The sequence below is a fragment of the Malaclemys terrapin genome, chromosome 5 (assembly GCF_027887155.1).
Source record: "Malaclemys terrapin pileata isolate rMalTer1 chromosome 5, rMalTer1.hap1, whole genome shotgun sequence".
NCBI classification, from domain to species: domain Eukaryota; kingdom Metazoa; phylum Chordata; order Testudines; family Emydidae; genus Malaclemys; species Malaclemys terrapin.
Genome location: NC_071509.1, coordinates 112,139,471 through 112,166,414, shown reverse-complemented (window position 1 = coordinate 112,166,414; position 26,944 = coordinate 112,139,471). Strand labels below are relative to the sequence as shown.

General features: G+C 39.2%; 2 protein-coding genes across 2 annotated transcripts in view; one reads left to right on the top strand and one right to left on the bottom strand.

Moving 5' to 3' along the window:
* The window catches only part of INTS12 (integrator complex subunit 12), a 29,362-nt gene extending 7,496 nt beyond the window's left edge, over positions 1-21,866 (top strand). The window contains exons 2-7 of the mRNA XM_054029464.1: positions 1,297-1,460; positions 2,997-3,149; positions 3,706-3,893; positions 12,870-13,029; positions 15,851-16,003; positions 19,204-21,866. Coding sequence (XP_053885439.1) covers positions 1,305-1,460; positions 2,997-3,149; positions 3,706-3,893; positions 12,870-13,029; positions 15,851-16,003; positions 19,204-19,782 — 1,389 coding nt within the window. The 5' untranslated portion in view covers positions 1,297-1,304 and the 3' untranslated portion in view covers positions 19,783-21,866. The remainder of the gene's footprint in view (positions 1-1,296; positions 1,461-2,996; positions 3,150-3,705; positions 3,894-12,869; positions 13,030-15,850; positions 16,004-19,203) is intronic.
* An 87-nt stretch (positions 21,867-21,953) lies between these two features.
* Positions 21,954-26,944, bottom strand: part of ARHGEF38 (Rho guanine nucleotide exchange factor 38) — a 57,932-nt gene continuing 52,941 nt past the window's right edge. Inside the window, exon 14 of the mRNA XM_054029456.1 lies at positions 21,954-26,223. Coding sequence (XP_053885431.1) covers positions 26,038-26,223 — 186 coding nt within the window. The 3' untranslated portion in view covers positions 21,954-26,037. The remainder of the gene's footprint in view (positions 26,224-26,944) is intronic.

Genomic DNA, 26,944 nt, shown 5'->3' with positions numbered 1-26,944 from the left:
TTTCACTGTGCTTAACATCAAGAAGAATTCAGTCAGGCAAGGCTCTGCAAGCTGGAACCAGAGTACATGTCCAAGCTGTACTTTTTAGGAGAGTGGCATGAACACTCTTTTTTAAAAGAGTTTTCTAAATTATAGGGTTGGAAATAAGAAATCCCAATAAATGTGGGATGATGATAAAAGGGATTAAGAATACTTACATCTCACGCTTTTTAGAAGAGACCGGAAGCCTTTATTTGCGGTAGCTTTCCTTAAACTGAAATAATAAAGATATATTGCTGATTTGGGAGAATTTCTTCTTTTGTAAGGAAGATCTCTTATGTAATTGCCCTTTCCTGGAATTTATGTTGCTGATACTGACAGCTCTTTGCTTATCTAGGTAGAAAGAATTAGTTATGTAGCTTAACTGAGCAGAGAAAACTCAGATGTGGAAAAAAATTGCTGCTATCAAGAAAAGATGTTTTTAGATTAATTCTGTCCCTTTCCCTCACTTCACCTCATTGTATATTGTGGCATCTCATACCCTAGATAATTTTTACGTGTCATCAAATGTAATCAATAATCACAAAGGGACTTGGACAAATAATAGCCTGCATACTTAATTTCCTTGCTTTGTCAGTTAAAATTAAGCAATTGACATCTAGATTTTATCATTTTTTTTTTAAACCAAAAATTGTGAAGTAACTGTTCTAGGTGTTATAATGAGAAGCTATTGTTCTGAAAAGTTCAAAAAGTGAAATTGTGTCTCCAAAGAAAATTGTTTTTCTAAATATACGTTGGTGTTAGTGAGCAACCAGATGAAAGGCAGTGTGCGTGCAATGAAAGTTTAGTATTTTATTATATAAGGAGGAAATCTACAACCTAGTAATTTCTTTTCTTGAAGCTGTCACTCACTTTTAATGTATTGCACTTGAATTTTGCTTATGTTCTGAATAACGATATTCTGAAATACGGGTTGCATTCTCATAAATACAATACATTTGATTTTCTGACTTTGGGGTTGCCAAATTCAGAATCTGACATTACTTCAGCTGTGGGATAAGATGCTGCTTCTCTGTTTTTCTAGAAGGCAGTGAATTCATTGTCTCCTAATGGAGGTGGAAGGTAGTTGGCTTTTGTGGCTTTGTTTATCCGTTTTGTTTTTTAAATTCATATCTATTTCTATACTGATATAATAAATAATGTGTCCATTTCTTGTACCTGAAAAGAGTTGTCTTTAAGATTATTAGCTGTTGTGTTATTTGAGTTGTACTCCATATGAATAAAGTTCAATGTCTTCTTTTTCATTTCCTTTCAAAGAAGCTACTATGGCTGCTACAGTGAACCTGGAACTTGATCCCATCTTTTTGAAAGCCCTGGGCTTCCTGCATTCAAAGAGTAAGGATTCTGCTGAAAAGCTAAAAGCTCTGCTTGATGAGTCTTTGGCCAGAGGAACTGATTCAAGCTATCGTCCTTCACAAAAGGTATTCACATGAATAGAACACGTAGGTCATTTTTATATGCAGTATTAAAGCTCCAGCTATTCCTGTTTCAAGTTTTATAGCTGAAGAACTATGAGAGTCAGAAAGGGGGAGAAAACAGACTTGCGGAGTAGCTATGTTATTACTTGATCACTGACCTTTATGCATTTGATTCTGGTGCCATTGAAGTTAGAGGAAAAATTCATATTGACTTCAGTGGCACAGTGTCTGGTCTTGGAAGAAAGCTGTTCCCTGTTAGGGTGGGAGGGGCTCTTTGTAACATGGTGCTTTCTGAATACTTTTATCCTGGCTTTGGTGGTGGTGTGTCTATTACTTCTGTACCATGTTGCTCATCCATCCTGAATCAAAAATTAGAACTAAAAGCTCATAAAAATGCAGGTTAATTATTGTTGATGAGTGTAAATCTTAAGAAGTGTAGCCAGATAATGGTAAAACCACATCAGTTTTCTGTACATTCTGTTGATTAATTTGTATGCGGCAAGAAGAAAAAAAAAGTTGAGGGACAGGTTTTAAAGTCAAAATGATTTGCAGAACCAAAACAACTAGCGCACATGACAAATGAAAAAAAATTGTGTGTCATGTTCTATTCAGTATAGGGTCTTATGTCATGCTCATCACTGTAGTGTCTGAGCTTCTTCCAGTAGTGCATTAAGCAAACAAGTACTAAATACTTTTTAAGATGGAGAATATTATATTAAAGGGACCCCACCAATAACCTACTGTTTTCCACTGCCAAGTGGATAACCTGTATTAAGTGCCCAGTTGTGGTTTCTTGTTCCCAAAGGAACTGAAATTTCAGTCATGGCACCTTGCTCAGTCTCTGATTTTCACACACATTGCTTTGGCTTTGGGGACTAATTTAATCACTTATGTTCAAAATTGACCTGATTATTATCCATCACTGACACAAATAAGCAGTTATTGACTTGTGTTGAGATGCATATCAAGATTTATTGACCCAAGAGATAAATATTGACCAAGATTAAGCAAAGGTCAATATTTTCCTCCCAGAAGGAATGAGATATTGATTTTCACTGACACCAGAAGCCAATTTATATATGGTTACGTAAATTGAATTTTGTCATCAGAACTATCTGAAAATATCTGCTCATTGTGGCTATGAATTTTGGAAGTATGAAAGTTTTACCTTTGATATTAACGTTCCAAAGGGAAGATGCACTTAGGGATCCAGAAAAATAAACAAACTTCTCTCTGAAATGGTGACTAGTAAGAGGAGATGGAGGTGGGGTAGAATTCACTCCAGAGGGCCAAGGTACACTTATTCACATATGTGATTTGATTGGTTAATGTTGTTCTAGAGCCCAGTAATATTTACCTCTGAGAAGATTTAAAAAAAAAATGGAAACACTTGTTATACGACTGGTTATACAATGTTGTGCCATTTTTTAAATGAGTGTATAGAAAATATGATGCTTACCTAGATTTGTGACCTAAGCAGTTGCCAAGTAGCAAGTCTGTTATGTGTTATGTGTATCAGCATTTTTTTCATTTTTTTAGGAAGTAGAGCAACCCAAAGTGTCTATTACCAAGCCAATTTCCAGTAAGCAGGAGCCTAAAGCTTCGTCCATTCTGCCTTCAGGCAACAATAATGGCAAGCCCATCGCAACAGAAAAGGTGAAAAAAGAAACAGAGAAGAGGACTGCTGATAAAGTAAGCCCAATTTTGGTTCTAATAGTGAAATAACAGTGGACTAAAAGAGCTCCTTTTGTGCTTGAATTTAAAATTATTATTCATCCAAAACCAAATTGTTCATGCAGAACTTGGCTATTCTGACTCATTGTAGTTGCATCTGCAGCATGTCCCTCTCGCTCCATAGGATCATAAGTTAGCACAGACCCGACAGTACAACAGAGGATTTATCATAACTTTTCCCAAATGTCTTTATATACTACTTTTTGTTGGGAGGAGAAGAATCAATAAAAATATGTTTTTTATATATACATATATATATATATAAGACCACTGAATCTTTTACAAATCACTGTAAGTTGTACAACTGATGACTTTTCTATGCTTTTAGTTCGCAAATGTTTTGGTGGGCATGTATTTCTATCTCTAGGAAAGCATGCCAGATGTATTGTGCAGATCCACAGCGCATAATTTACCTACTTGTATTTGTAAATTAATTATGCCAGTTAGTTGTTTAGATAACAACTAACCACTAACTTTTCACATTTTCACCATCTCTGTGTGTGGTGTTTAATAGATGAAAGTGGAAATTGGTGAAGGAGTTGATGTTCCAAAGAAACCCAGGCTAGAGAAGCAAGAGACTCGTTCGTCCCCTATCACAGTCCAGACTAGCAAGGATTTATCCATGCCTGATCTGTCTAGTTTTGATGAAACCAGTGCTGATGATTTTGCCATGGAAATGGGTTTAGCCTGCGTTGTTTGCCGGTAAGTGACTCATGCTTTGTCAGACACACACACTTCTTCTAATGAGTTCTTCTATGAAAATAACAAATTAGTTCTATATTTGTCGTCTCTCAGTATCTCCATATCAAATTAGACCAGAGTTTTTTTTTATTTTATAAATAATCTTAGACCTGATTGTAGAAAGCACTTCAATGGGACTTAAGCACATACCTCAAATTAATCATATGCTTAAGTGGCTTCCTGAATACAGATGTTTTCCTGAAATGTGAGGCCTTTAAGAAGAAAAATTTCTAAGTCACAGTAAGACAAATATCAAGTCTTTGGAGGAATTATTTACCATAACAATGTTTTGCTAATGATAAGACTTCTGCGCATCTTGGGTGGAGCGGGAGAATCATTGAACATCTTAAGTAGCCAGTATATAAATATAGCACAACAAGTATTCATTTTAAATATTGGCAGCCAAACTTTACAGATAATCACTACCTATGAGCAGTGCGCTTCAAGTTAGGCTCTATTCTGAAGTGTTTTAAAAGTGACATTGATAACATTCTATGTTTGTTTTTCCATGTTTCCAAAATGATTTTCAATTGGTTTACAAGTAAAAATGGTTTGTTTTTGTTTTATTTTTTTGAATGGCCAGCCCTGAAAATTTATCTTGGAATTCATGAGTCAAGATGGGTTTGTCTGACTTATGCATCTTCACTACTAATAATGACTTTGAAATTGTAACTTAAGTGACAATTCTGTTGGTGATGTACAAGCTTTGCAGGACTAGTAGAAGGAAAAAGTAGCAAGCACGTATTTTGTGAATACACACACACGGATCAAAGTTGTTGAATAAGAAAATGTATCTTATTTATTTACTTACTTATTCAGTCACTTTTCAGGCTCTTGCTGTGTTAATTAAGGAGTATCTCGGGTCCAACAATGGATAAGTTGTTGCAGTTACAACTTCAAACAGTTAATTGTGGTTTGAATTTTTGTGTCAAGTTATTGCAGACTTTTATGATGATTGTTATAAATGGGAGAAAGTCTTTTTAATCTTTTATTAAAGACACAGAAAAAGAAGGAAAAACAGTTAAAGCATTTGAAATGCCAAGTATTAAGTAAAGCTTTCATTTTAACAATTTACTTTATTCCCTTTTAGCTGAATAGAGTCTTTTACCCCTATTTGACAGACTTTTTAGATAGTATTAACAATGGTATTAACTGTCCTTTTGAGGGGAAAAGGTTTTGAGTTTAGATGGTCTTGAGATGTTACTGCTGCTGTTGTCCTCGAAGTCAGATCCGGTTTCTTTTAAGACAAAAAACATGCACAAAAGAAGAGGTAAAAGAACAGCCAAGAAAGAAAATGCAGCTTTTGTCTGTGGAGCTGATTTTCACTTGCAGTCTTGCTGCTGGAGAAGCACAAGCCCAGCATATGTTTTTTTAGCCACTCCATGACTTGGCAAACTTTTACCATTGTCAGGCTTGTTAAGGCATTGCTTTTAACTAGCCTTTTTGGTTATGGGTTTATAGCTCTGTTGCAAAAGATGGAACTCCCTGCAGCAAGGGAGGTCTAGGTTGGACATTAGGAAAAAGTTCCTAACTGTCAGAGTGGTTAAGCGCTGGAATAAATTGTCTAGGGAGGTTGTGGAATCTCCATCTCTGGAGATATTTAAGAGTAGGTTAGATAAATGTCTATCAGGGATGGTCTAGACTAGTGGTTCCCAAACTGGGGTTCGTGAACCCCTGGGGGTTAACGAAATTTTACAGGGGGTTCCCGGGAAAAGACTCCTAATGGCACACATTGCTAGGGAGCACAGGGCCAGCAGCCTGGAGCCCCTGGACTTCCGAGAGCTAAGCAGATCTATCACACTGAGGAGATTTAAACTTCAAGACTCCTTATAAGGAATGGAAAGGGAGGTGGATATTTTTTGCTGTTCTTAAAATTAAATAGGCAGCTAATCTTGCTTTTAAAATTATTATGAAGAACAAGTTTAAGTTTTGTTGTAACGTGCGTTGTTTGTCTGGACTGCTCAAGCCCCAAATGCTGGTGTAGGAGGAACTCTTTGGATTGGCTTCTTAAATACCTTCATGCTGTTTCACATCTGATACTCCTTGATGAAACATAGGAGCCTTGTCTTATAACAGGCTTATTCAAAATGATACAAGCTACAAAAGTGAGATCTTGGAAGAGTGTTGCTGTTTTCATAATGTAATACATAAGAACATAAGAATGGCCATACTGGGTCAGACCAAAGGTCCATCCAGCCCAGTATCCTGTCTACCGACAGTGGCCAATGCCAGGTGCCCCAGAGGGAGTGAACCTAACAGGTAATGATCAAGTGATCTCTCTCCTGCCATCCATCTCCACCCTCTGACAAACAGAGGCTAGGGACACCATTCCTTACCCATCCTGGCTAATAGCCATTAATGGACTTAGCCGCCATGAATTTATCCAGTTCTCTTTTAAACCCTGTTATAGTCCTAGCCTTCACAACTTCCTCAGGCAAGGAGTTCAACAGGTTGACGGTGTGCTGTGTGAAGAAGAACTTCCTTTTATTTGTTTTAAACCTGCTGCCCATTAATTTCATTTGGTGGCCCCTAGTTCTTGTATTATGGGAACAAGTAAATAACTTTTCCTTATTCACTTTCTCCACACCACTCATAATTTTATATACCTCAATCATATCCCCCCTTAGTCTCCTCTTTTCCAAGCTGAAAAGTCCTAGCCTCTTTAATCTCTCCTCACGTGGGACCCGTTCCCAACCCCTAATCATTTTAGTTGCCCTTTTCTGAATCTTTTCTAATGCCAGTAGATCTTTTTTGAGATGAGGGGACCACATCTGTACACAGTACAGACACATGTTTGTTGACCTCTTCAAAGAACTCTAATAGATTAGTAAGGCAGATTTCCCTTTACAGAAACCATGTTGACTTTTGCCCAACAATTTCTGTTCTTCTATGTGTCTGACAATTTTATTCTTTACTATTGTTTCAACTAATTTGCCCAGTACTGACGTTAGACTTACCCGTCTGTAATTGCCGGGATCACCTCTAGAGCCCTTTTTAAATATTGGCATTAAATTAGCTATCTTCCAATCATTGGGTACAGAAGCCGATTTAAAGGACAGGTTACAAACCCTAGTTAATAGTTCCACAATTTCACATTTGAGTTCTTTCAGAACTCTTGGGTGAATGCCATCTGGTCCCGGTGACTTGTTACAGTTAAGTTTCTCAATTAATTCTAAAACCTCCTCTAGTGACACTTCAATCTGTGACAAGTCCTCAGATTTGTCACCTACAACAGCCAGCTCAGATTTGGGAATCTCCCTAACATCCTCAGCCGTGAAGACTGAAGCAAAGAATTCATTTAGTTTCTCCGCAATGACTTTATCGTCTTTAAGTGCGCCTTTTGTATCTTGATCGTCCAGGGGCCCCACTGGTTGTTTAGCAGGTTTCCTGCTTCTGATGTACTTAAAAAACATTTTGTTATTACCTTTTGAGTTTTTGGCTACCTGTTCTTCAAACTCCTTTTTGGCTTTTCTTATTGCATTTTTATACTTAATTTGGCAGTGTTTATGCTCCTTTCTATTTACCTCACTAGGATTTGACTTCCACTTTTTAAAAGATGCCTTTTTATCTCTCACTGCTTCTTTTACATGGTTGTTAAGCCATGATGGCTCTTTTTTAGTTCTTTTACTGTGTTTTTTAATTTGGGGTATACATTTAAGTTGAGCCTCTATTATGGTGTCTTTGAAAAGTGTCCATGCAGCTTGCAAGGATTTCACTCTAGTCACTGTACCTTTTAATTTTTGTTTAACTAACCTCCTCATTTTTGCATAGTTCCCCTTTCTGAAATTAAATACCATAGTATTGGGCTGTTGAGGTGTTCTTCCCACCACAGGAATGTTAAATGTTATTATATTATGGTCACTATTTCCAAGCGGTCCTGTTATAGTTACTCTTGGATCAGATCCTGCGCTCCACTCAGGACTAAATCGAGAGTTGTCTCTCCCCTTGTAGGTTCCTGTACTAGCTGCTCCAAGAAGCAGTCATTTAAAGTATTGAGAAATGTTGTCTCTGCATTTCGTTTGATTCTAATAAAAATACTGTAATGTTTACTAATAAATAGTTTGTAATAAGCATGTCATAAAAACAAATTTTATATTTCCAAGATCACTGCTTTTATAATTTATACTCGGGTAAAGGAGAAAATCCCTGGAAATATTCATTTTTAGGAGGGGGTTCACGAGACTTGACATTTTAGTGAAAAGGGTTCACAGGTTGTTAAAGTTTGGGAACCACTGGTCTAGACAGTATTTGGTCCTGCCAGGAGGGCAGGGGATTGGACTTGATGACCTCTCGAGGTCCCTTCCAGTCCTAGAATCTATGAATCTCTCTTTGGCAGAAACTGGAGTTCCCTTATTTACACTGTGATAGCCTCAGCAAGCCAGACTACCAAAAAGGCCACCAGCTGCACTTAACTCTCTCTGCGGAGGCTATGCCCAGTGTAATTGCCAGCGATTATAAGTTACCACACAGCTCTTTCTAAACAAGCACATTATTCTTAAGGTGAAAGCATTAAAACAATAAAAGAACCCACATGCATGCTAAAGAGCTAACTAGAAGTCACCCCCGAATCCAACCTCAGGCAGTGGTGTCAGTCCTTCAAAACCCACAACTGGGTTTCACCATAGTTACAAGTCTATAATTGTCTCAGATTCAGAACCAGAACAAAGTCTGGCCATTTTAGCTGTTTCTTTATACAGCTCAGGCTACGTACACACTACACCTTATGTCGATATAAGTTATGTCACTCGGGGTGTGAATAAGCCACCCCTCTGAGCAATGTAAGTTACGCTGACCTAAGCACCAGTGTGGACAGCGCTAGGTCAGCAGGAGAGGTCTCTCCTGTTGGCTTAGGGCTACTGCACTAGCAGCACTACAGTGACACAGCTGCAAACTCTAGAGTAGCCATAGCCTTGGCCTTTGGTCACCAGTCTCTGGGCACGGATAATTGGCAGACAGAGGCCCTCTGCTCAGGGCATAACTTCAAAAATCAGGTTTTTTGCATAACTAGAAATGGGGAATTTACATTCTTTCCTCTAGGTATTTCCCAAGAAATCCAATTAACACTTAAACTTTACATTTAGTACAATGGACTCCAAAGATACTTAAACTGAATTCAATAAGATTTTTCAAGAAAATTGTAGGAAGCTGCCATATTTGTCACAACTTTATCCTAGTTCTTCTAACTGAAACAATACAGTTTGGACCAGTCTTTCTATCTTCAACTTTTGCTTACCTTTATAAAAATTGTATTTAATAGTCAGAGTTGAACTTTTGTTACCTGGGGCAACTTAGAATACAGGCCTGTGCACAACATCCCAACCACATTTTAAGACAGCAGATAAGATGCTGTTTATTAGATTTATTACAACTATGTAAGAAGCGTTCTTACTCTGTCAAATATTTTATTTACCTGTCCTTGCTTCCACAGTACTACTCAAGGACACTAATACTTGTGTCCTGCTATAGCCTTGAATTAGAAAGTTTTTTTTTTTTTTTTCATTAAGGCTTACTGAGTGAGGCTTCAGTTAGGATTGGGATTTCCAGTATTAACTCCTGCTTCAACATTGGTGCTTTTTTGTTTAATCTGAGCAGAAATATTGAATACTGTAAACAAATATGGTTTAGACTCTTTTTAAATCTACAAAAAAGTGTCAATGTTAAACACAACATTTTAACAATAAGGTATTGAATTCTTCTGTAAAGTAAAGCAAATACTTAGTGTTTTGAAAGTGAAACTTCATAATATTTGGCTAACTGCTAATGAAAACTTCATATCCAAATGTGAAACACTTAGCTAAACTGCATTAAGAAGAAAAGGAGAGCCCAAATATTATTATTATTATTATAACTCATTTGCATTGCAGTAGCACTGAGGAACCCCAGTCCTGGCAAGGACCCTGTTGTGTGAGGAAGTGTACAAATACAGAACAAAAAAAGAGTCATTTGCCCGTTTATCTGTACTGCTATCTGTGTTGTTTCCATTTTACACATAGGGAATCTGAAATGCAGAGAAATGAAGTGACTTGCTCAATGTCACATAGCAAGTCACTGCAGAGCCAGCATTAGAATGGAAGTGTTCTAACTCCCTGAAACGTGCACTAACAGTGAGACTGCCTATTCACTTTTCGCACTATTGTAGAGTGAGATCTGAGTGCAGCTTTGCAAATTAGAGGAATGCAAGTAGCAGTTCTAGAGTGACCCCCATTTTCTTTTCTTTTCTGTTTTTTTTTTTTTTAATGTCAGTATGGGAGGGAAGTACAAAATCCCCTCCTTCTAACGCACATCCGGCCCTCCAGCGTCCCCAACTCCACATCCCCAGCCCCACCCCAGAGCCCGCACTCCCAGCCGGAGCCCTCACACCCTCCTGCACCCCAACCCCCAATTTCGTGAGCATTCATGGCCCGCCATAATTTCCATACCCAGATGTGGCCCTCGGGCCAAAAAGTTTGCCCCCCTTCCTCCCCCGGCTCTAATGCCTGGCCCTCCCTTCCGCCTACAGATGTTTAAGGAAAAAACACAAGTCACTAGTTATGGGAACCTTAAAGAATCAAAAGCAAAAATATTACAAGGGAAAATGTTGTGTGTGACTTGCAGGTGACATTGAAGTCCTGTCAAAGAAAGAGCATTTAGGAAGAATCCGCATTCTTTTTTCAAGAATAGCCTTCTAAACTGTAATGAATACATTAATTTTGTCTCCATTTTTGAAAGATACAAAACCATTCAGGCTGTCCCTTGATTTAAAGACTAGCTTAAAGTAAGACAGGCTTTGACTTTTCTTGGCATGAAAAGTTTGTTTTTTTGGTAATCCGTCCAAAATTGTCCTTTATAGTTTTAAAATATGGAGATTAGTCTGTTCCCTTGTCACATGCAGTTGAAACAGAGATGCTTTGTTCGGACCCAATCTATTTTTCAAGAATCAAATGGCTTCTGAAATATCCTGAATATAAATAATGTGCCCCAGAATTTCTGAAACATTTCTTTCTTTGTTTTTTAAATAGCCTAGTTAAAAAAGAAATAGATATTTTTCAGAAATTGTTCTTACAGCTATATCGACAACATCTTCTGATTTCATTTCCTTGTTATATAAAGAAAAAAGGTACTACCTTTCCCCACCCATCCACAAATAGAGTTTCCATGGTTACCTAGGTACCTGCTCCTCAGGGAGATGAGCAAAAGCAGCTTAGCAATTAAATAGCCTGATTTGTCATCTGAAAGAAGAAATCATTAGGAAAATGCAATTTGACTATTTCACAGACATACTTCCAGTCTTATGTACGTCACTAATTTGTCACTTATACAATGTGATTCTTTTCAGCAGAGGCCCACACAAAACTAAGTCCTCATCACCAGCTTACATATTTGTTTCAAAGCAGAACTGCATAGCTAATCCTTTCTGTTCCATCTCTCCATGATGTTGGCATTGTCTTATGTTTCTAATGTCTGTCTGTGATGCGGAGCGAAGGATGGTTACTAAAAGTTCCACAAAATAGTGTACTACTTGCATCCTGGTTTTTTTGACTCCTTTAACTGAAAGAATTAGTCCTGGGGGAATTCCGTGCCAAAAAAATTAAAATTCCACACACAATATTTTAAAATTCTGCATATTTTACTTGTCAAAATAGCACAGTATAATCACACCAGTTTCAATTATTTTGGTAATTTATTTTAAAATACCTGTCAGCAACTATGTCTGTAACAATACAGACAACAAAAAAGGAAATGTTTTTTGACAAATAGATTCCTTATTAGGCATATTAATACATAACTCTGAGTAATAATTCATTGAAACTACAGTACAGAAACATATTTCCCACTTCCCTGAGAAGGAGGGGAGTCAAGGATAACAGAGGAGCTCAGCGAGAGGGAAGTAATTGCTGGGAAGGAGCCTGGGTGTAAACTTGGAGGGTTATTGAGTGTGGGTGGGAGAAGTATGGAACAGATTTTGGGTGGGGGGAAGGATTGTTAGGGAGCCTCTGCCATGCTGACCCCTAGCTTCTCTCATTCAGTCAAGCACATCTGCCCCATCCCCATATGTCCCTATACCCCCCATCCCTGTGTGTCCCTGCACCCCCACTCAGCCACTTCCCTCTCCCCATGTGTCCCTGCAGCCCCCTGTCCACCCCCACTCCGCCCCCGCCCCAGTCTGTCCCCCACACTGTCCCTTCGGAACACCAGTCTGTGACACACACCCCAGCAGCCCCACGTGCCCCATGCTGTCCATCCCCCCATATTCTGTGCCTCCTGACCTGGCCCCATGGGCAGTTTGCTGTGAGGAAGGCAGCCTCTTTCTCTTCCCTATCTGCAGCTGGGGCTGCTCCAGCCTGGGGGTGGCTGCTCTCTGTTCTGGTGCCACAGCAGCCCTTGGTGGTCAAAAGGAGTAATTGCAACTCCTTTCTGGCAGAATGTATTTTCTGGGCGGGGGGGAGAGGGAAATTCTGAATGGCACATGGATTCTGCACAGGCACAGTGGCACAGAATTCCCCCAGGAGTATAAGAATGATTGTCATTGAGACTCTATTTGTTGTTGAGCAATACAGTTCAACATCTTACAACAATATTGTTCCCTAGGCATTCAGATGGTATAGTAATAGTATTAGTAATAGTAATAGGACATTTTTCAGAGCTTTATACATCATAAGGGAACAAACCAAATGACTTTTTCCTTTACAGGTGACTTGTAGATGTGTTTATAATAATAATCTAAAATTCTGAGCTTTTCTTTAGAGTCTACTTCAAAGCAACAAAAAGTTTGAAAGATGGTTGTTAGGAAGAACTCATACAGTAGAAAAAGGATCTTTTTCATTTTGCTAAGAATAGAAAGTGTATCCATAGCGTAAGAATATTTCTAATTTTTTATATTAAGCCTTGCAAAGATTAAGACTAGATAACCTTAAAGTGCTTTCATCAGTAACGTGTTCTCAACTGTTTGTTCTGCAGGCAAATGACAGTTACTTCTGGAAATCAGTTAGTAGAGTGTCAGGAGTGCCATAATCTCTACCACCAGGATTGTCATAAACCTCAGGTGACAGACAAAGAAGTCAATGATCCTCGCCTCGTGTGGTATTGTGCCCGCTGTACCAGGCAGATGAAGAGAATGGTAAGAGTCAGCTTTTTGTTTAACATGAGTAGTAATTGGAGACAGCAATTGGCCTGTGTGACAACTGAAGGAGCTCCCTTATGGACACCCAATCAGCCAGTTAGCTGTAAAATCCCTCTTAGTATCTGTTCTCTGCTTGATTTACCTGTAAAGGGTTAAAATCCCCACTCTGTCACTCCACGTGCAGGAAATGGGGACCTGCAAGGATTTTAAAAATTAATGCTTGCCACTCCAGGCTTGTAACTCCCAAGGTTACAGCTTCTCTCTGGCCTTGGTAAACGCTGCCACCACCCAAATGCAAAAAACTCCCTTTGAACCCAGGAAGGAGCACTTGGGAGTTCCTCCCTGTGGGGTACCCTCAAGCCCTTTCACACACACACACCCTCCGGGGAAGATCTGAGAAAGAAAACAAAGGAAATTAGCTGTGGCTACCACCTAATCAAACAACATGCACAAACCCTTTAGGACACTAAAAATCCAATCCTGTTCTTAAAAAAGGTAAAATTTATTAAAAACAAAAAGAAAGAAAATACTTCTGGAACTTAGGCTTTTGCTAGATTTTAAAAGAGCAATTCCAAAAACCAAGCACCCAAAATAGCTTTCTTGGGGATTCAGCTTAAAGGTTACAAGCAAACAAAAGCATTAGCACAGAAGAGATTCACAAGCCAAAATAAGAAATAAATCTGATAGCGTCTAACTAATTTCTTTAGTAAGCAGACTGTTGACTTCTGAGTTTCATAACAAGTCAAAATCTGTTGGTAAAAAGTGTCTTTCAGTATTAGAAACAATTTATAAAAGCTGAAAATAACATAAAAGTAAGTTATTACTGGAATAAGAAAACATCTTTATTTGCACAAACCATAAATCATCAGCTCATTCATCTTGAGACCTTTTAAAACTGAGACGTTATACAGAAGAAATTTTGTTAAATTTTGAAACTACTTTGTGATAACCCGGCAAAATGTTCCCTGTTGAAATGACCTTTCTATTAGGAAAATCTCATGTAAAATGTTTTTGCTATAGCCAGTGAAAGTTAATTGATTTCAGTAGTCGTTTTACTACTTTGATTATCTTCAGTCCTTTGAACTCAGGACTGCTTACTTGTGCTCAGTAAATTGCACTGCAGGACCATTCTCATCCATCGATATAAATATTTCACGGTCACTGTGACATTCCTCTCTGGCGTTATCTGGACTGGTAGTCTGCTAGGTCACTCCAATCCTTGACTTTGGTTGCCAGCCTTACCATGCTCTGCTGTGAGAACCCCCACTCCTGGGCTGTTCACGCATGGCCTTTGGCATGTAAGCTGCTCCTTGGATTGTGCAAGCGAATGACACTAGCCAATATCTCTGGTCCCAGACACTACCCTAGGAACCTCTGTCTTACAGTGTCCAGTTATGCCCACTGAATGCTGAAAGTTTATATCAGTTCATCAATTTAACAAAGAAATTGATATGTACCAAATTATTATCCCCAGGGGAGTTTCTGACACACTTCAGACCAAACATACTGCTGCAGATAGAATAAACAAACAGATTTATTAACTACAAAGATAAATTTTAAGTGATTATAAGTCAAAGCATAAGTCAGATTTGGTCAAATGAAATAAAAGTAAAATGCATTCTACGCTGATCTTAACACTTTCAATGCCCTTACAAACTTAGATGCTTCTCACCACAGGCTGGCTGGTTGCTCTTCAACCAGGTTCTCCCCTTTGATCAGCGCTTCAGTCGCTTGGTGGTGATGTCTGTAGATGTAAGTGGAAGAGAGAGCGCATGGCAAACATCTCTCCCTTTTATCGTGTTCTTTCTTCCCTCTTGGCTTTGCCTCCCTCCTTTCAGAGTCAGGTGAGCATTACCTCATCGCAGTTCCAAACTGACCAAAGGAAGGGGGGGGTGACTCACTTGAGAGTCTAACAGATCCTTTTGTTGTTTCCTAGGCCAGTATCCTTTGTTCCTGTGAGACTGGGCTGGGCTTATCCCATACATGCCCTGATGAGGTGTGAACTGCCTCTCTGCTCTTGGAGAGTTTTTGCCTAAGCTTGGTTTAAGCCATGAGAATACATTTTCAGCCTCATAACTATATACATGAAATTATAACTTATAACCTTTCTAAAACATTACTTAACAGTTACTATAAAATCACTATAACAACCATGCTTAGTGCATCATGAGCCTTCCAAAGACACCCAACATGACAAACTTTGCATTGGATACTACACAATCATTTTATAAAGATGAACATGGGGGCATAGTGTGTTCCCCCGAGGTACAGAGCGTCTCACTCACCTCCCAGTCAAACTGCCATACGTCAGCTTTCCCTTTGCAGGCTACAGTTTCCTTTTGCTACCTCAACAAAAATGCTGCCACCTTACCTGCTTTCTCTGAAAAGAGCCCTGCAATCTGCTTCCCAGAAGCTGGTTTCAAACCATAACCTTTCCCAATATTTTCCTTCCCTGTCCTTTCATCCTCCAGTTCCGTACACTCCTCCATCAAGCCTAACTCCTGACTCCTCCTCCCGCCTTTGTTTGCCCACTCAAATATATGGTCCCACCCAGCATGCCTCTCAGTTGCTGGTATCTTCCCATGGTATGGGACTCAATCCCACCTACCTGTCAGCTGGAAACCTCCCTACAAATCTAAGTTGGGTTTCCACCTGACCTGTTTTCTCAATGCTTAATTTCCAGGTCTCATCTAAGATAGTATTCTAATAGCTAATGTTGTGATCTCATAATATTCATGTTTTCTATTGTCACTCTGATTAAATCTTCATCGTTAGTACAGAAACATAACGAATTTGAGTTTAATTATTATTTATGCAGGCTCAAAAGACTCAGAAACCACCTCAGAAACCAGCTCCTGCAGTAGTTTCAGTAGCACCAACTGTGAAAGATCCATTGGTAAAGAAACCTGAATTGAAGCTCAAGCTGGATACCCCAACAACTTTCCTAGCATTCAAGAGGACAGAAGTCAAGGTGCTGTACATTAAACTCTCTCTCTAAGTGCTTTTATTTTATTGCATATATGAAATGTTCTTGTTTAAATTTTGTACAGCTGTTTTTTTCCTTTGTCAGAACGCCACCTTGCTCTTTCACGTGATCAAAACCCCAAATGAAAATACAGGTCCTTATCTGTATTCGGTAGTGCTGTAACATAGTGAATTTTCAATTTCTTGACTTTTTTATTTTATAAGGAGGAAAAAACGTAAATTATTCTGGTTTGTTTTTTTAAATGGCATTTCTATAAAAGTAAGAAATCTTCACGCTCATAGAAAGGACAGCAATTCACATCCTTTCTTAAGTAACATGCATACATTTGCAATTGCAAGACTTCTCTTATGATACTGAAGAAGCCCTGTTGCTTCTGTAAGATCTAATTTGTGAGATCCCTTCCTCTTCTACCTTGTCTCATGTTTCTCCTTCTCTGGGTTATTTTTCTGTGTTAAAGATTGTCATGAGATGATAAAAGGAGATAAACCAGAAGCCACAGCAACAATAAACTATGACCCCAGTCCAGCAAAGCATTTAAGTGCATGTGAAACTGTAAGGCTGTGTCAGTCAAGCTGTCTGGAGTGGCCCACGAGCGTGGGTGCCAACTTCAGAGCAGACTGTCAAGAAGCAGGGCACAAAACCTCAGACTGATTGTATGTTCTATAGTTAGATTTCACCAGCCAAGTAACAAGTGGGAACTCCACAAACTCTATAACAGCCTTACCATGGAGTCACAGACTGTCCCCTTGGGCAGTCTGATCTATCTTGCCACCCAGGCAAGCCTACCTTTGTGATAGATGATCTTTTACACCAAAAGTCGAAACAATATTCAGGTTACTCCCAGTCCCAAAGGACCAGACACTTACCCCAGGTCAGTGGCACCTCAGATCTCTTACCAAAGACAGTGCTAACAGTCAGTCCTGTAATAAACTAAGGATTTATTAACTAAGAAAAAGAAACGAGAATTATTTACAAGGTTAAAGTAGGTAAACATACACACACGAATGAGATACAGTCTTAGGTTCCAAAACATAATAGTAGCTGTTATAATATGCAAGCTCTATATATCCTTTAGGGCTAATCCAAACCAATCAGCTTGGGGATCTCTTGCTCTTGCTTAGAAATTTTGCCCTCTCTGAATTTCAAGCAGCATAGTGATCACAATTTCTCTTTAACAGGGATTTTTATTCCCTTCCCCCAGCATTCAAGCTGTGGTGGGATGAAGGCTTGTATGGGTACTCACTTCATGGGTGTTGGGGGAAGCAATCAACAAAGTCTTTTGTTCATTGATGCTCCACAATAGTTTGACTGGTGTCTATAGGCCTTCTTTTTGGGGGGAGGAGATGACACCTCTTGTAGTATTTCATACCTGGTAATGCTTGTCTGTTGACTGTGGGGTTTACAGTCTTAGCAAACATTTTTATAGTTCCAAAGCAAACACTTAAATATTATCTTATAACATGGGATACAGATGTTATAATTAAGATTAATACATGCAGCATCCTACAAGCATTTCATGAAGTCTAAACACATTCTTGTAACTCTGATATCTATTTTAACAATGCTAACGCACAGGCAAGCCAGACTGGTTTCCAGCTACACATTTGTCGCATTCAGCAAGGCCCAGTGGCCTTGGCATGAGTTGGCACCTGGTCTGCCAGTGTCACAATGTCTACCTTACGGATGGCTACGCCAGCATAGCGAGTGTAGTTGCAGCATACAATGACATAAGAAGTTTTTCTGCTGGTGTACAAATACTACCTCTCCGAATGATGTTGGCGATGTCGACAGAAGCATTCTTCTGTCAGAATAGCCGCGTCAACATGGGGGGATTTTATTGGCATAACTGTTTCCATAGGGGGTTGGTTTTTTCACACCCTGGCTAATATAGTTGTGCTGATGTAAGTATTACGTGTAGACTAAGCCGAAGCATGCTGAAATCAGAAGAACTATTCACGTGCAGAAAGTTATTCATATGTTTAACTGCTTTCCATGTATGGGAGCCCATATGGATAATATGATGCCTATGATGCAAACAAGTATTCATGTGAATAACTTTATACATCTGAAAAGTTATTTGCATAAATAATTGCAGGATCAATGCCTAATTTCAGTCATAATTCTCAACATTTAGAAACTTCATGGATGTGCTGCGGGGGGGGGGGGGGGGGGGGAAATATGGTTTGAGCAGAGGATTGGAGCAGAGAACCCCTAAGCCTTAACTCACACTCACTGAATAACTTTGGGTGAATTACTTAATATCCATGTATCAGTTTTCCTCAAATGTAAACAAAGGCTAACTATTCACAATGTGTTGTGAAAATTAATTACTGTTTTAAAGCTACACCTCTACCCCGATATAATGCGACCCGATATAACATGAATTCGGATATAACGCGGTAAAGCAGTGCTCCTGTGGGGCGGGGCTGCGCACTCTGGCGGATCAAAGCAAGTTCAATACAACGCGGTTTCACCTATAACGCGGTAAGATTTTTTGGCTCCTGAGGACAGCGTTATATCGGGGTAGAGGTATATTGGAAGATGAAGAGCACTATATAAGTGCTGAGTATTATTTATTGTAGCGCATTAACAGAAACACTAAATGGAAACAAATCCAGTAACTTTTGTGAATAGTTTAAGTGTGTATGTGGTGGGGGCATGGCAGGTACAGGCGGACAGGAATCTGGAGGGCTGGGGGAAAATACTGTTTTTATAAAATGATCAAGAGACTCTGGTATCTGCATTATTTTCATTGCCTGCGGTCTGATTATGTGATAGACCATCTGTTATCTTCTTAAAAAGCAGCTCAGAGTAACAGAATCACATACAATCTAGTGGACTGCCTTTCTCATTTATACTTCACAAGTGTTGATCTTTTTAATTACTTCAGATAGACTGCCTTTTTATAGAGTTTAGTGAAGGATCATTGTGCCATATGGTATGCTGTTCACTGGTTAGAAAAAGGAAAGAAATGATAATACTAACTTCATTTTCAGGGAAGACAAAGGCTCTGCACCTGTCTCCTTTCCTTTCTCTGTGTTGCTTTTGACTGAGATAATCCAGGATGAAATATCAGAATATTGTCTAATAGATATTTTTGTGTAAAGAATATGAAACTGAAGTTTGATCATAACCATTCCTGCTATGTGTTCAGACATTACTAATATAGGATTGATTGATTTTAGACCACAGCAGCAATTTCGGGGAACTCAACCGGTACCAGTGTTTCCTCTTCAGCAACCAGTGGCCTTACTGGATGGGCGGCTTTTGCAGCCAAAACCTCCTCCACCGGTCCATCAACCACCAAACTGGGATCAACAGCACAGAGTACCAGCGGAAAACCTGCAGCCTCCTCTAATAACCAGAAACCTGTGGGTTTGTCAGGGTTAACAACATCTAAAACAGGACTAGGGTCAAAAATAGCTTCCAATAACAACACAAACCCTGTTCAACTAAAACCTCTTCCACCTCTGACCTTGGGGAAAACAGGTCTGAGTCGTTCAGTGAGCAGTGACAATGTCAGCAAAGTAGGTCTTCCTAGTCCTAGCAGCACGGCCCCAGGCAGCAGCAGCCAGGTGAATAGTGGGAATGGAAGCAGTAGCACAACAGGTAACAGCGGGAGCAGCACCAGCAAATCAAGTGCAGATTCTGGCAATCAGTCACTGTCCCTAAAGGGCCCTACTTCTCAGGAATCACAGCTCAATGCTATGAAAAGGTTACAAATGGTCAAGAAGAAGGCTGCCCAAAAGAAACTGAAGAAGTAATAGAGCTGTCTGTAAATCTTGTTTCTGTGTTTCTTCAAAACAAAGATATGTGTGAGGTATAACATAATTCATTTAATAAATATCCATGCAGCTAATTTCTAGATTGGCTTCTTTTTTTCTATAATATGCTTAACAATGTAAATCTGTGTATTTTCTCCATCTGCAACAGACTGTAAATATACTGTATGCTTCAGATCTAGCGGACTAAACATGTCCCCTTTCTCAAGTTTGAAGAAACGTTTGTTCATATTTGTTTAAAGTTTGCATAGACAATGTATTGTAGCATTTGCCAGTGGTGATGTAATAACTAAGGATACGATTTAGTCACGGAGGTAATGGATTCCATGACTTTACTGGATTTCCGTGACTTCGGTTTCAGCTGTCAACGGCGGGGGCGGAGCTGGGAGACCCCGAACCGCAGCTGCCTCAGCCCCTGTGGTGGTGGGGCTCGGGCTGTCAGTCCCCTCCATAGGGTTCCAGGTGTCATTTCTTCCTTCCCTCCTCTCCCCATTATTTTTAGTGATAGTCACGGCTTTTTTTTTTTATTATTGCCTGCAACCTGTCCATGACTTTTACTAAAAATAACTGACAAAATCTTAACCTTAGTTATAATTAAGGATGCAGACAATGTTACATTTGTTTATACATGTTCATAACTTTTCTAACGATTCTCCTTCGAGAACAAAACTCTCTTTATTTGGTGTCTGTGACTGACTTTGGGAAGTTTGATGAAAAACCTTTAAGGAAGTTGTATTCTCTATTGTGCCCTACTGTGACCACTCCTGAAATGCTGAGTCCAGTTCTGGGGTCCACACTTCAAGAAGGATGTTGAAAAATTAGAGCAGGTTCAGCACATCCCTCAGCCCACGCCGCTTCCCGCTGCCCCCATTGGCCTGGAGCAGCGAACCGTGGCCAGTGGGAGCCGCAATCGGCCGAACCCACAGACGCAGCAGGTAAACAAACCGGCCCAGCCCGCCAGGGGGCTTACCCTGTAGGCTGTGTGCCAAAGGTTGTCACTCCCTGTTCTAGGTTGACTCTGCATTATTGTGTGATTTAGAAGTAACAGCATCTCTCTGCCTTTGGCCAGATCTACACTACAAATGTTTGTCAGCATAGCTGTGTGGTCGGGATGTGGAAAAAACTCACCCTCTAGCCAACATAGCTATGCTGGCAAAATGCCCACTGTAGATGTAGCCATGCCAACAGAAGAGCGCTGCTTTTGGCATAGTTAATGTCATTTGGGGAGGTGGTGTTACTATACTGACAGGTAAAACTCCTTCTGTCTGTGTAAGCTATGTCTGCAATAGGGAGCTCTGCTGGTACAAGTATACCAATAGAACTATACTGGCAAAGTATTTATAGTGTGGCCAAGGTCTTAACTTATCCATCTTGTAAATAGGCGGTCTACTATTTTCCTACCTCTGAGAGGTGTTGGGAGGCTTATTCTTCAGAAATGGCCAAGTTCTGATCACTTTGCTTTCGTTGAATGCTGCTTTATAAGTGGTTCTGCTGGAATTAATTGGGAATCTTATGGTGCAAAGTGCTATTGATTGTGAGTAAGCGTATCAGAATCTGGCACAAAGTTCTCTGAGAGCCAGGAATGAAACATGCTTTTCACTATTACAACTCATGATTGATCCACGAGTAAGACAGAGAACTAATAATGTTCACAAATCAGTAGCCTAGATTACAGCTAGGGAAGGACAGAACCGAACTAACTGCTCCACAGCAGTTTTCTCAATGTATTTTTAAACGTTGTTCAGTGCCTAAATGGCACTTTATAAATACTGATAGATTGATAAGATAAATATAGACAAGTGCAGTGTTTGAAGCAACTGTTCATTTCCTCTGCTACCATCATGATCACAGCATGGTCTCTAGTTGATAACAGAACGGAAAATAGGTCTTGGATCTATGTTCTGTTGTGCTTCAGGCAGAAATTTATTGTTTTTAAAAGAAGACAACACAAAAGTGCAAAAATATATCTTTATTGTTACAATAATTTAAAAGGAGAATTTAAAAATTTGTGTGCAAACAATATTGCTGTAAATGGAATTTACAATAAAAAAATCTGGATTCACTCAGCATTGTCATAGCTATATTTTCTATTGCAATTATTGGGTCCATTCCTGCAGCCCTTTCTCATACAGGAAACCCAATCCCACTGCAGGACTGGGCCTATTATATGCATTTTTTCTGAGCTTTCTTAAAGTAAAAGCAGGAGTGTTCTTGAAGTTTAGACATAGATGCTAACGCACTGAAATGTATTAATTTAAAAACAAGTATTGGAAGGAATAATTCTCAATATTGTTTTCACTGAAAATGTGAATAATATCCTGTCTAGGACAGGGACTGCAAACAAAAAGGAAAATAGTGCAGTAGGTGGTTGCCAAAGATAAAACTTGAGTCCCTGTTTGGCTCTGGAAACTACTGGGCTTGAAATTGCTGTGCAGAGCACAATGGCATCTCTTTAAAAAAAAAAAAAAAATCCTATCGAAGAAGAAACACTGTGACAAAGTTGGCGCCCAGTCCTACAAACACTTAAGCAAGTGCACAATCCCATTGACTTCAAGTAAGTAAAGCGCACATGCTTAAGTGTTTGCAAGATTGGTGCCTTATTGGTTTACTAAACTGGAGCCCACTCTTACTCCATTGAAGTCAATGAGAGTTTTGTCATTGATTAACAGGAGCAGGCCCTTCAAACACTGAAGTCATGTCTGCATTAGAAAAAAATTGCCCCTCTTTCCCCCCCACCCCCATCACACCTTTACTAAAACCAGTTTGCCTCCACTGATGTTAGCGATGTAGGGAACCCTAATGTAGATGGATCTCTAGCGTTCTAAGCACTGTCTCAACTAGATCTGCTTTAAGCAGGTCCCATTAGAATTTTTGCCAAATTCCTCCACTGTAGGCAAGGCATTAATTCAGACAGCTTCTCATCATCATCTTGGCAATGCTCTTGGCTTGAGTTTATTTATTTAAAAAACAGATAAAAGTTGGCAAAATAAATATATTCTCATTCATTTATAATAGTTAAAACTGAAGAAGGTTTCAGAAATGATCAAAGCCAATCCCATCAGTCAATACGGAGTACATTACAATGAAACTTTTTGTGACTCCAAAGTGATTGTGGTTGATGGAAGAAAGCGAATATAATTCAAGATATATAGATTATTTTTATCCTAAAATATACAAAATATATTCTGGGCACCAGCAATTAAGGCTGGAGTTTTCAAAAGGGCCTGAGGGAATTGGCTCCCAAATCCCAGTGAAATTCAATAGGGCTTAGGTATCCAACTCCCTCAGATTCCTTTGAAAAGCTCATCCTTTAGTACTAGAGTGCAGTCCTTCATTCCTTGTGAAATCAAGACACTTAGGCCAAGATTTTCAAAAGTGAGTAGTGATTTTGGATGCAATCTGAGACACTTGAAAAGTGGCTGATATTCATAGTGTGCATACTCAGCACTTTCTCAAAATCAGAGACCTTTAAGATGGGTCAGGCTGGGCACACAAATACTGAGGCATCCAAAATCACTAGTCCCTTTTTAATATCTTACTCCCTAGTTCTTTCATTTAACTACAGTCCCTAGCATACAAAGCTTCATCACTGTGCTTGTAGGAGCTTATTAAGCCTATTACACACAATTCAGCTACTTTAAAACAGTTTTCAGCTACTGCAGATAGCAGATCCTCTCTAATTAAGATATTCTGAAATATAAGACATGCTGAAAAACTTCTTGTGGGGGATCTTTCCAATAACAAAACTTTTTTGTTGTTTGTAGTGCAAAATTAGTGCAATTTGTTATTGGAGTATATTCAACTCTACGCGCAGGGCTTTGAGCCCATAGTCCCCATTAAATATAATGAAGGCTGCGCAGCACCAAGCTGACATAACAATCTACCCCAAAGCTTTTTGATTTTTACTTGACATAAAGACAATATTATTTACAATATCAACTGCATTCTGAACAGATCAAATGAGATGGTAACATTTGTTGAAGGGATGGGCACATTCCACTCATGGAAATTGCAACAGCTAGGTACAATCCTGTGCATCACAAATAAGGCAGTGTAACCACATTGTTATTTATTTATCATTTGGATTGTGATCAATCACAGAAGTTCAAATACCAAAATCTGTATGTCCATACCAGTGAACTCTCAAGCCTTTTCTGTCATACAATGTACAGAGGGCTAAAGTTCTTCCATGACCTGCCACACTTCTCCTCTTCTGCGAGTTCAACAAGTCTCTCTCCCTTTCTTGGAAAAATTAAAGCTAGATTTTTCTTTTGACAGACCTCTTTGCACTTCATGAGCAAATCTACCTTCTCTCATCCTTCCTTTGCTGGTAGTCTCTTTTTTTTCTGAATCCTATTAAATGGTTTCATTCATTTTATCTTTAAATAGTACATTTGGGCTAGGGGAGCAGGAAACATGCAGTCAGTGGCTTTGCCTATGACTGTTGCCTATGTGTATTGTTGACCATTCAGTCTGATAATCAATTTTCATTGTATTGTCACTATCACGGTCAGTCATCAATGATGTTGTAGGACAGAAAATACCTGACAAGGGCTTATATGTTAGTAGGTCACCATTTCAGGTCAGAGGTGGGCTGCAGGTCTTATCTGATGACTACTGTAGTCCACAGGAGTCTTTCCACTGTGTAATGGATAGGAACCTATAAGAGCAGTACTGCAGTGATCACATCTTTCCTCATAATTTTGTATTTCTGTGTTCACTGATGATATTAGAGTATTTAAAGCTATTTTAGTGATAAAGGTTGGCCCCTAATCCTGCAAACACTAGAAAATCTAATTATTGCACAGTCAAATACTTTTAATTTTTTTCCACTGTCCAATCTAATGGTCGTATACTCCAAGAGTAATAGAAGCATCTGAAGAAGATACCGTGACACACCATGAGTCCGGGCACCTAGATGCACTTCCTCAAGGCATTGTTCTCTCAGTGACTAGACTTGCACCCCCAAAGGGGTCACACAAGCAATAAAGCAGTGGTTTTCAACCTGTTTTTATTTGTGGTCCACTAAAACATTTCAAATGGAAATGGACCCCTCTAAAAATTCAACCTGTGGTCCCTGGACCCTACCATAAAAGTTTTAGACTGAAAACTGACTGAACAGAATTCCACTATAAATGTTGCATGTGCTCAGCATGGCGTTTGATGCAATGTGAGAAAGGGCGTTAAACTGTGGGCTTCTATGGTAATGACAACACTTCCAGGTTTTGACCTGTAGGTGGGAGTATTCACATACTTTTGATTGATCAGAAAAACAGAATGCCTTTTCTGGGATCTAAAACTTTATTTTCATAGTCACCTTTTGCAGACCCCTTAGACATAGTCTGGGGACCTCTAGGGGGCCTCAGATTGAAAACCACTGCAATAAAGCATTCAAATAAAGGTACCACTTGATTTTATTTTAAAGTCTAATAACTGCAAATAATCAGGATTTGGCAATGTGCAGGTCTCCAAATATAAACATATTAGTGGGGCATATATCTAGATCTATATAGTACAGATTTAAGTTATGAAAAATTACGCATTGTGCATGCTATATATGTCATTGTCAAAAGATAACTTGCTTATTTCTCAACCAACATTTTTTATTCCAAATTTGGCAAAGTGCACTTCTCTGAGTGAAGGTTAGGTACTTGCCAGGTTTTAAGTTTTAAAACAGCTCTTTTTGAGTGATCAAGTACCAAAAAGGACAATGTTCTTAAAAGACAACTTTTTTCATCTCTAATAATTAATAAATGGCTCGATGGACTTCCTGTAAATGTTCACAGCCCAAAAGTAATGTTCTGAGCATTAATAGGGAGTTGGGATGGAATAGTCATCTCAGTCTGAACAAGAGAGTCTTTACAGCAATTCTGATGACACAATTTATCCTTTTCCAAGGTTAATTCTCTTGGGTTCACATATTATTTGCTAAATATGTTGGAGAGGCACCCATAGAAAGGTATAAGTTTAGCTGTGCTTTGTATGTGTGTGTTAACTCCTGACTTATGAAGTATGTTACTAAGAGAGAATCTTGTTAAACACTTCCTCAGGTCTTGACAAAGTAATGGTTTTTAGCGTGTAGGAGTTCTCAGTGTAGCCTATGTACCTCTCCAGATATTATAGCTTGGTTATAAACCACATGTGCGTTCACTCTGTTTGATGTAAATTATAACAGATTATTATTCTGACTATGAGTCTCTATTTCAGAGAAAATAGTCCCAACAATCCTTTCTGTTCCTATGCATATGTCATCTTCCCAAGGTAATTAGCAGGTACATATCCTTTCTGTCCTTTGGCTTCTGCTAACCACCATTCTTTATTGCCGCTCAGGTCAGAAAACTGGAGTATCCGAACCCGCTGGTACTCCTGAAGACTAAGTTCCTGATGGCTTCTTGCTTGAAATGCATAAACAGCATAGAAAGTCTGAAAAAAGAAACAACCAGCAGAAATGAAACCTGAACTGATAAATTAATGGGACATAAAGTAGTTAAATTTTATCTTAATATATAAAATGTACTCAGAATGGGGTACATTTTATATAAAAAGGCATTAATACAAAATAAAACTGATAATTTCGACAAAAAGACCCAACGAAATCCCCTGTAACAGGGTATACTGGCCCTTTAAGAGTAGAGGGGGCCAGAAGACCCCATTCCAGGGAGTTGGAATGAACAAAGGCCCAGAAAATGGCCTGGTAGCAGAAGAAGGGAAGTGGTCCCAGGGAATAAGGAGGTGGATGGGAGGAAAATCCCAGGACACTGTTCTTTAAGGGACTGGTGTCAGGAGACCTGTAGTGTGGGTTAGGGCTTCCCTCTCTTTCAGTCTATCAGGAGGAATTTTCTGGTGAGGAGGCAGACTATAGGCTACCTTCTCCCTCAGAACAAAGATGAGCTACAGCTGCTTCGGCTGGCCCCCAGTTGTAATGAGGTTGAACATTGAAACTGACAATGGAGGATGTGTGGGGAGAGAGAAAGTTGCCTTGGACTATGAAGGAGAAGAAGTAGGGGGATGAGGAATGGTCTTAGATCAGGAGAAAGGGGGGGGAAAGACTCAATATATCAGGATTTAAAGAAGTAATTAAATGAAAAACAGGATAAAAGTCAACATTTCATAATTGTCAAATCAATGACAGAAGATGTGAAAA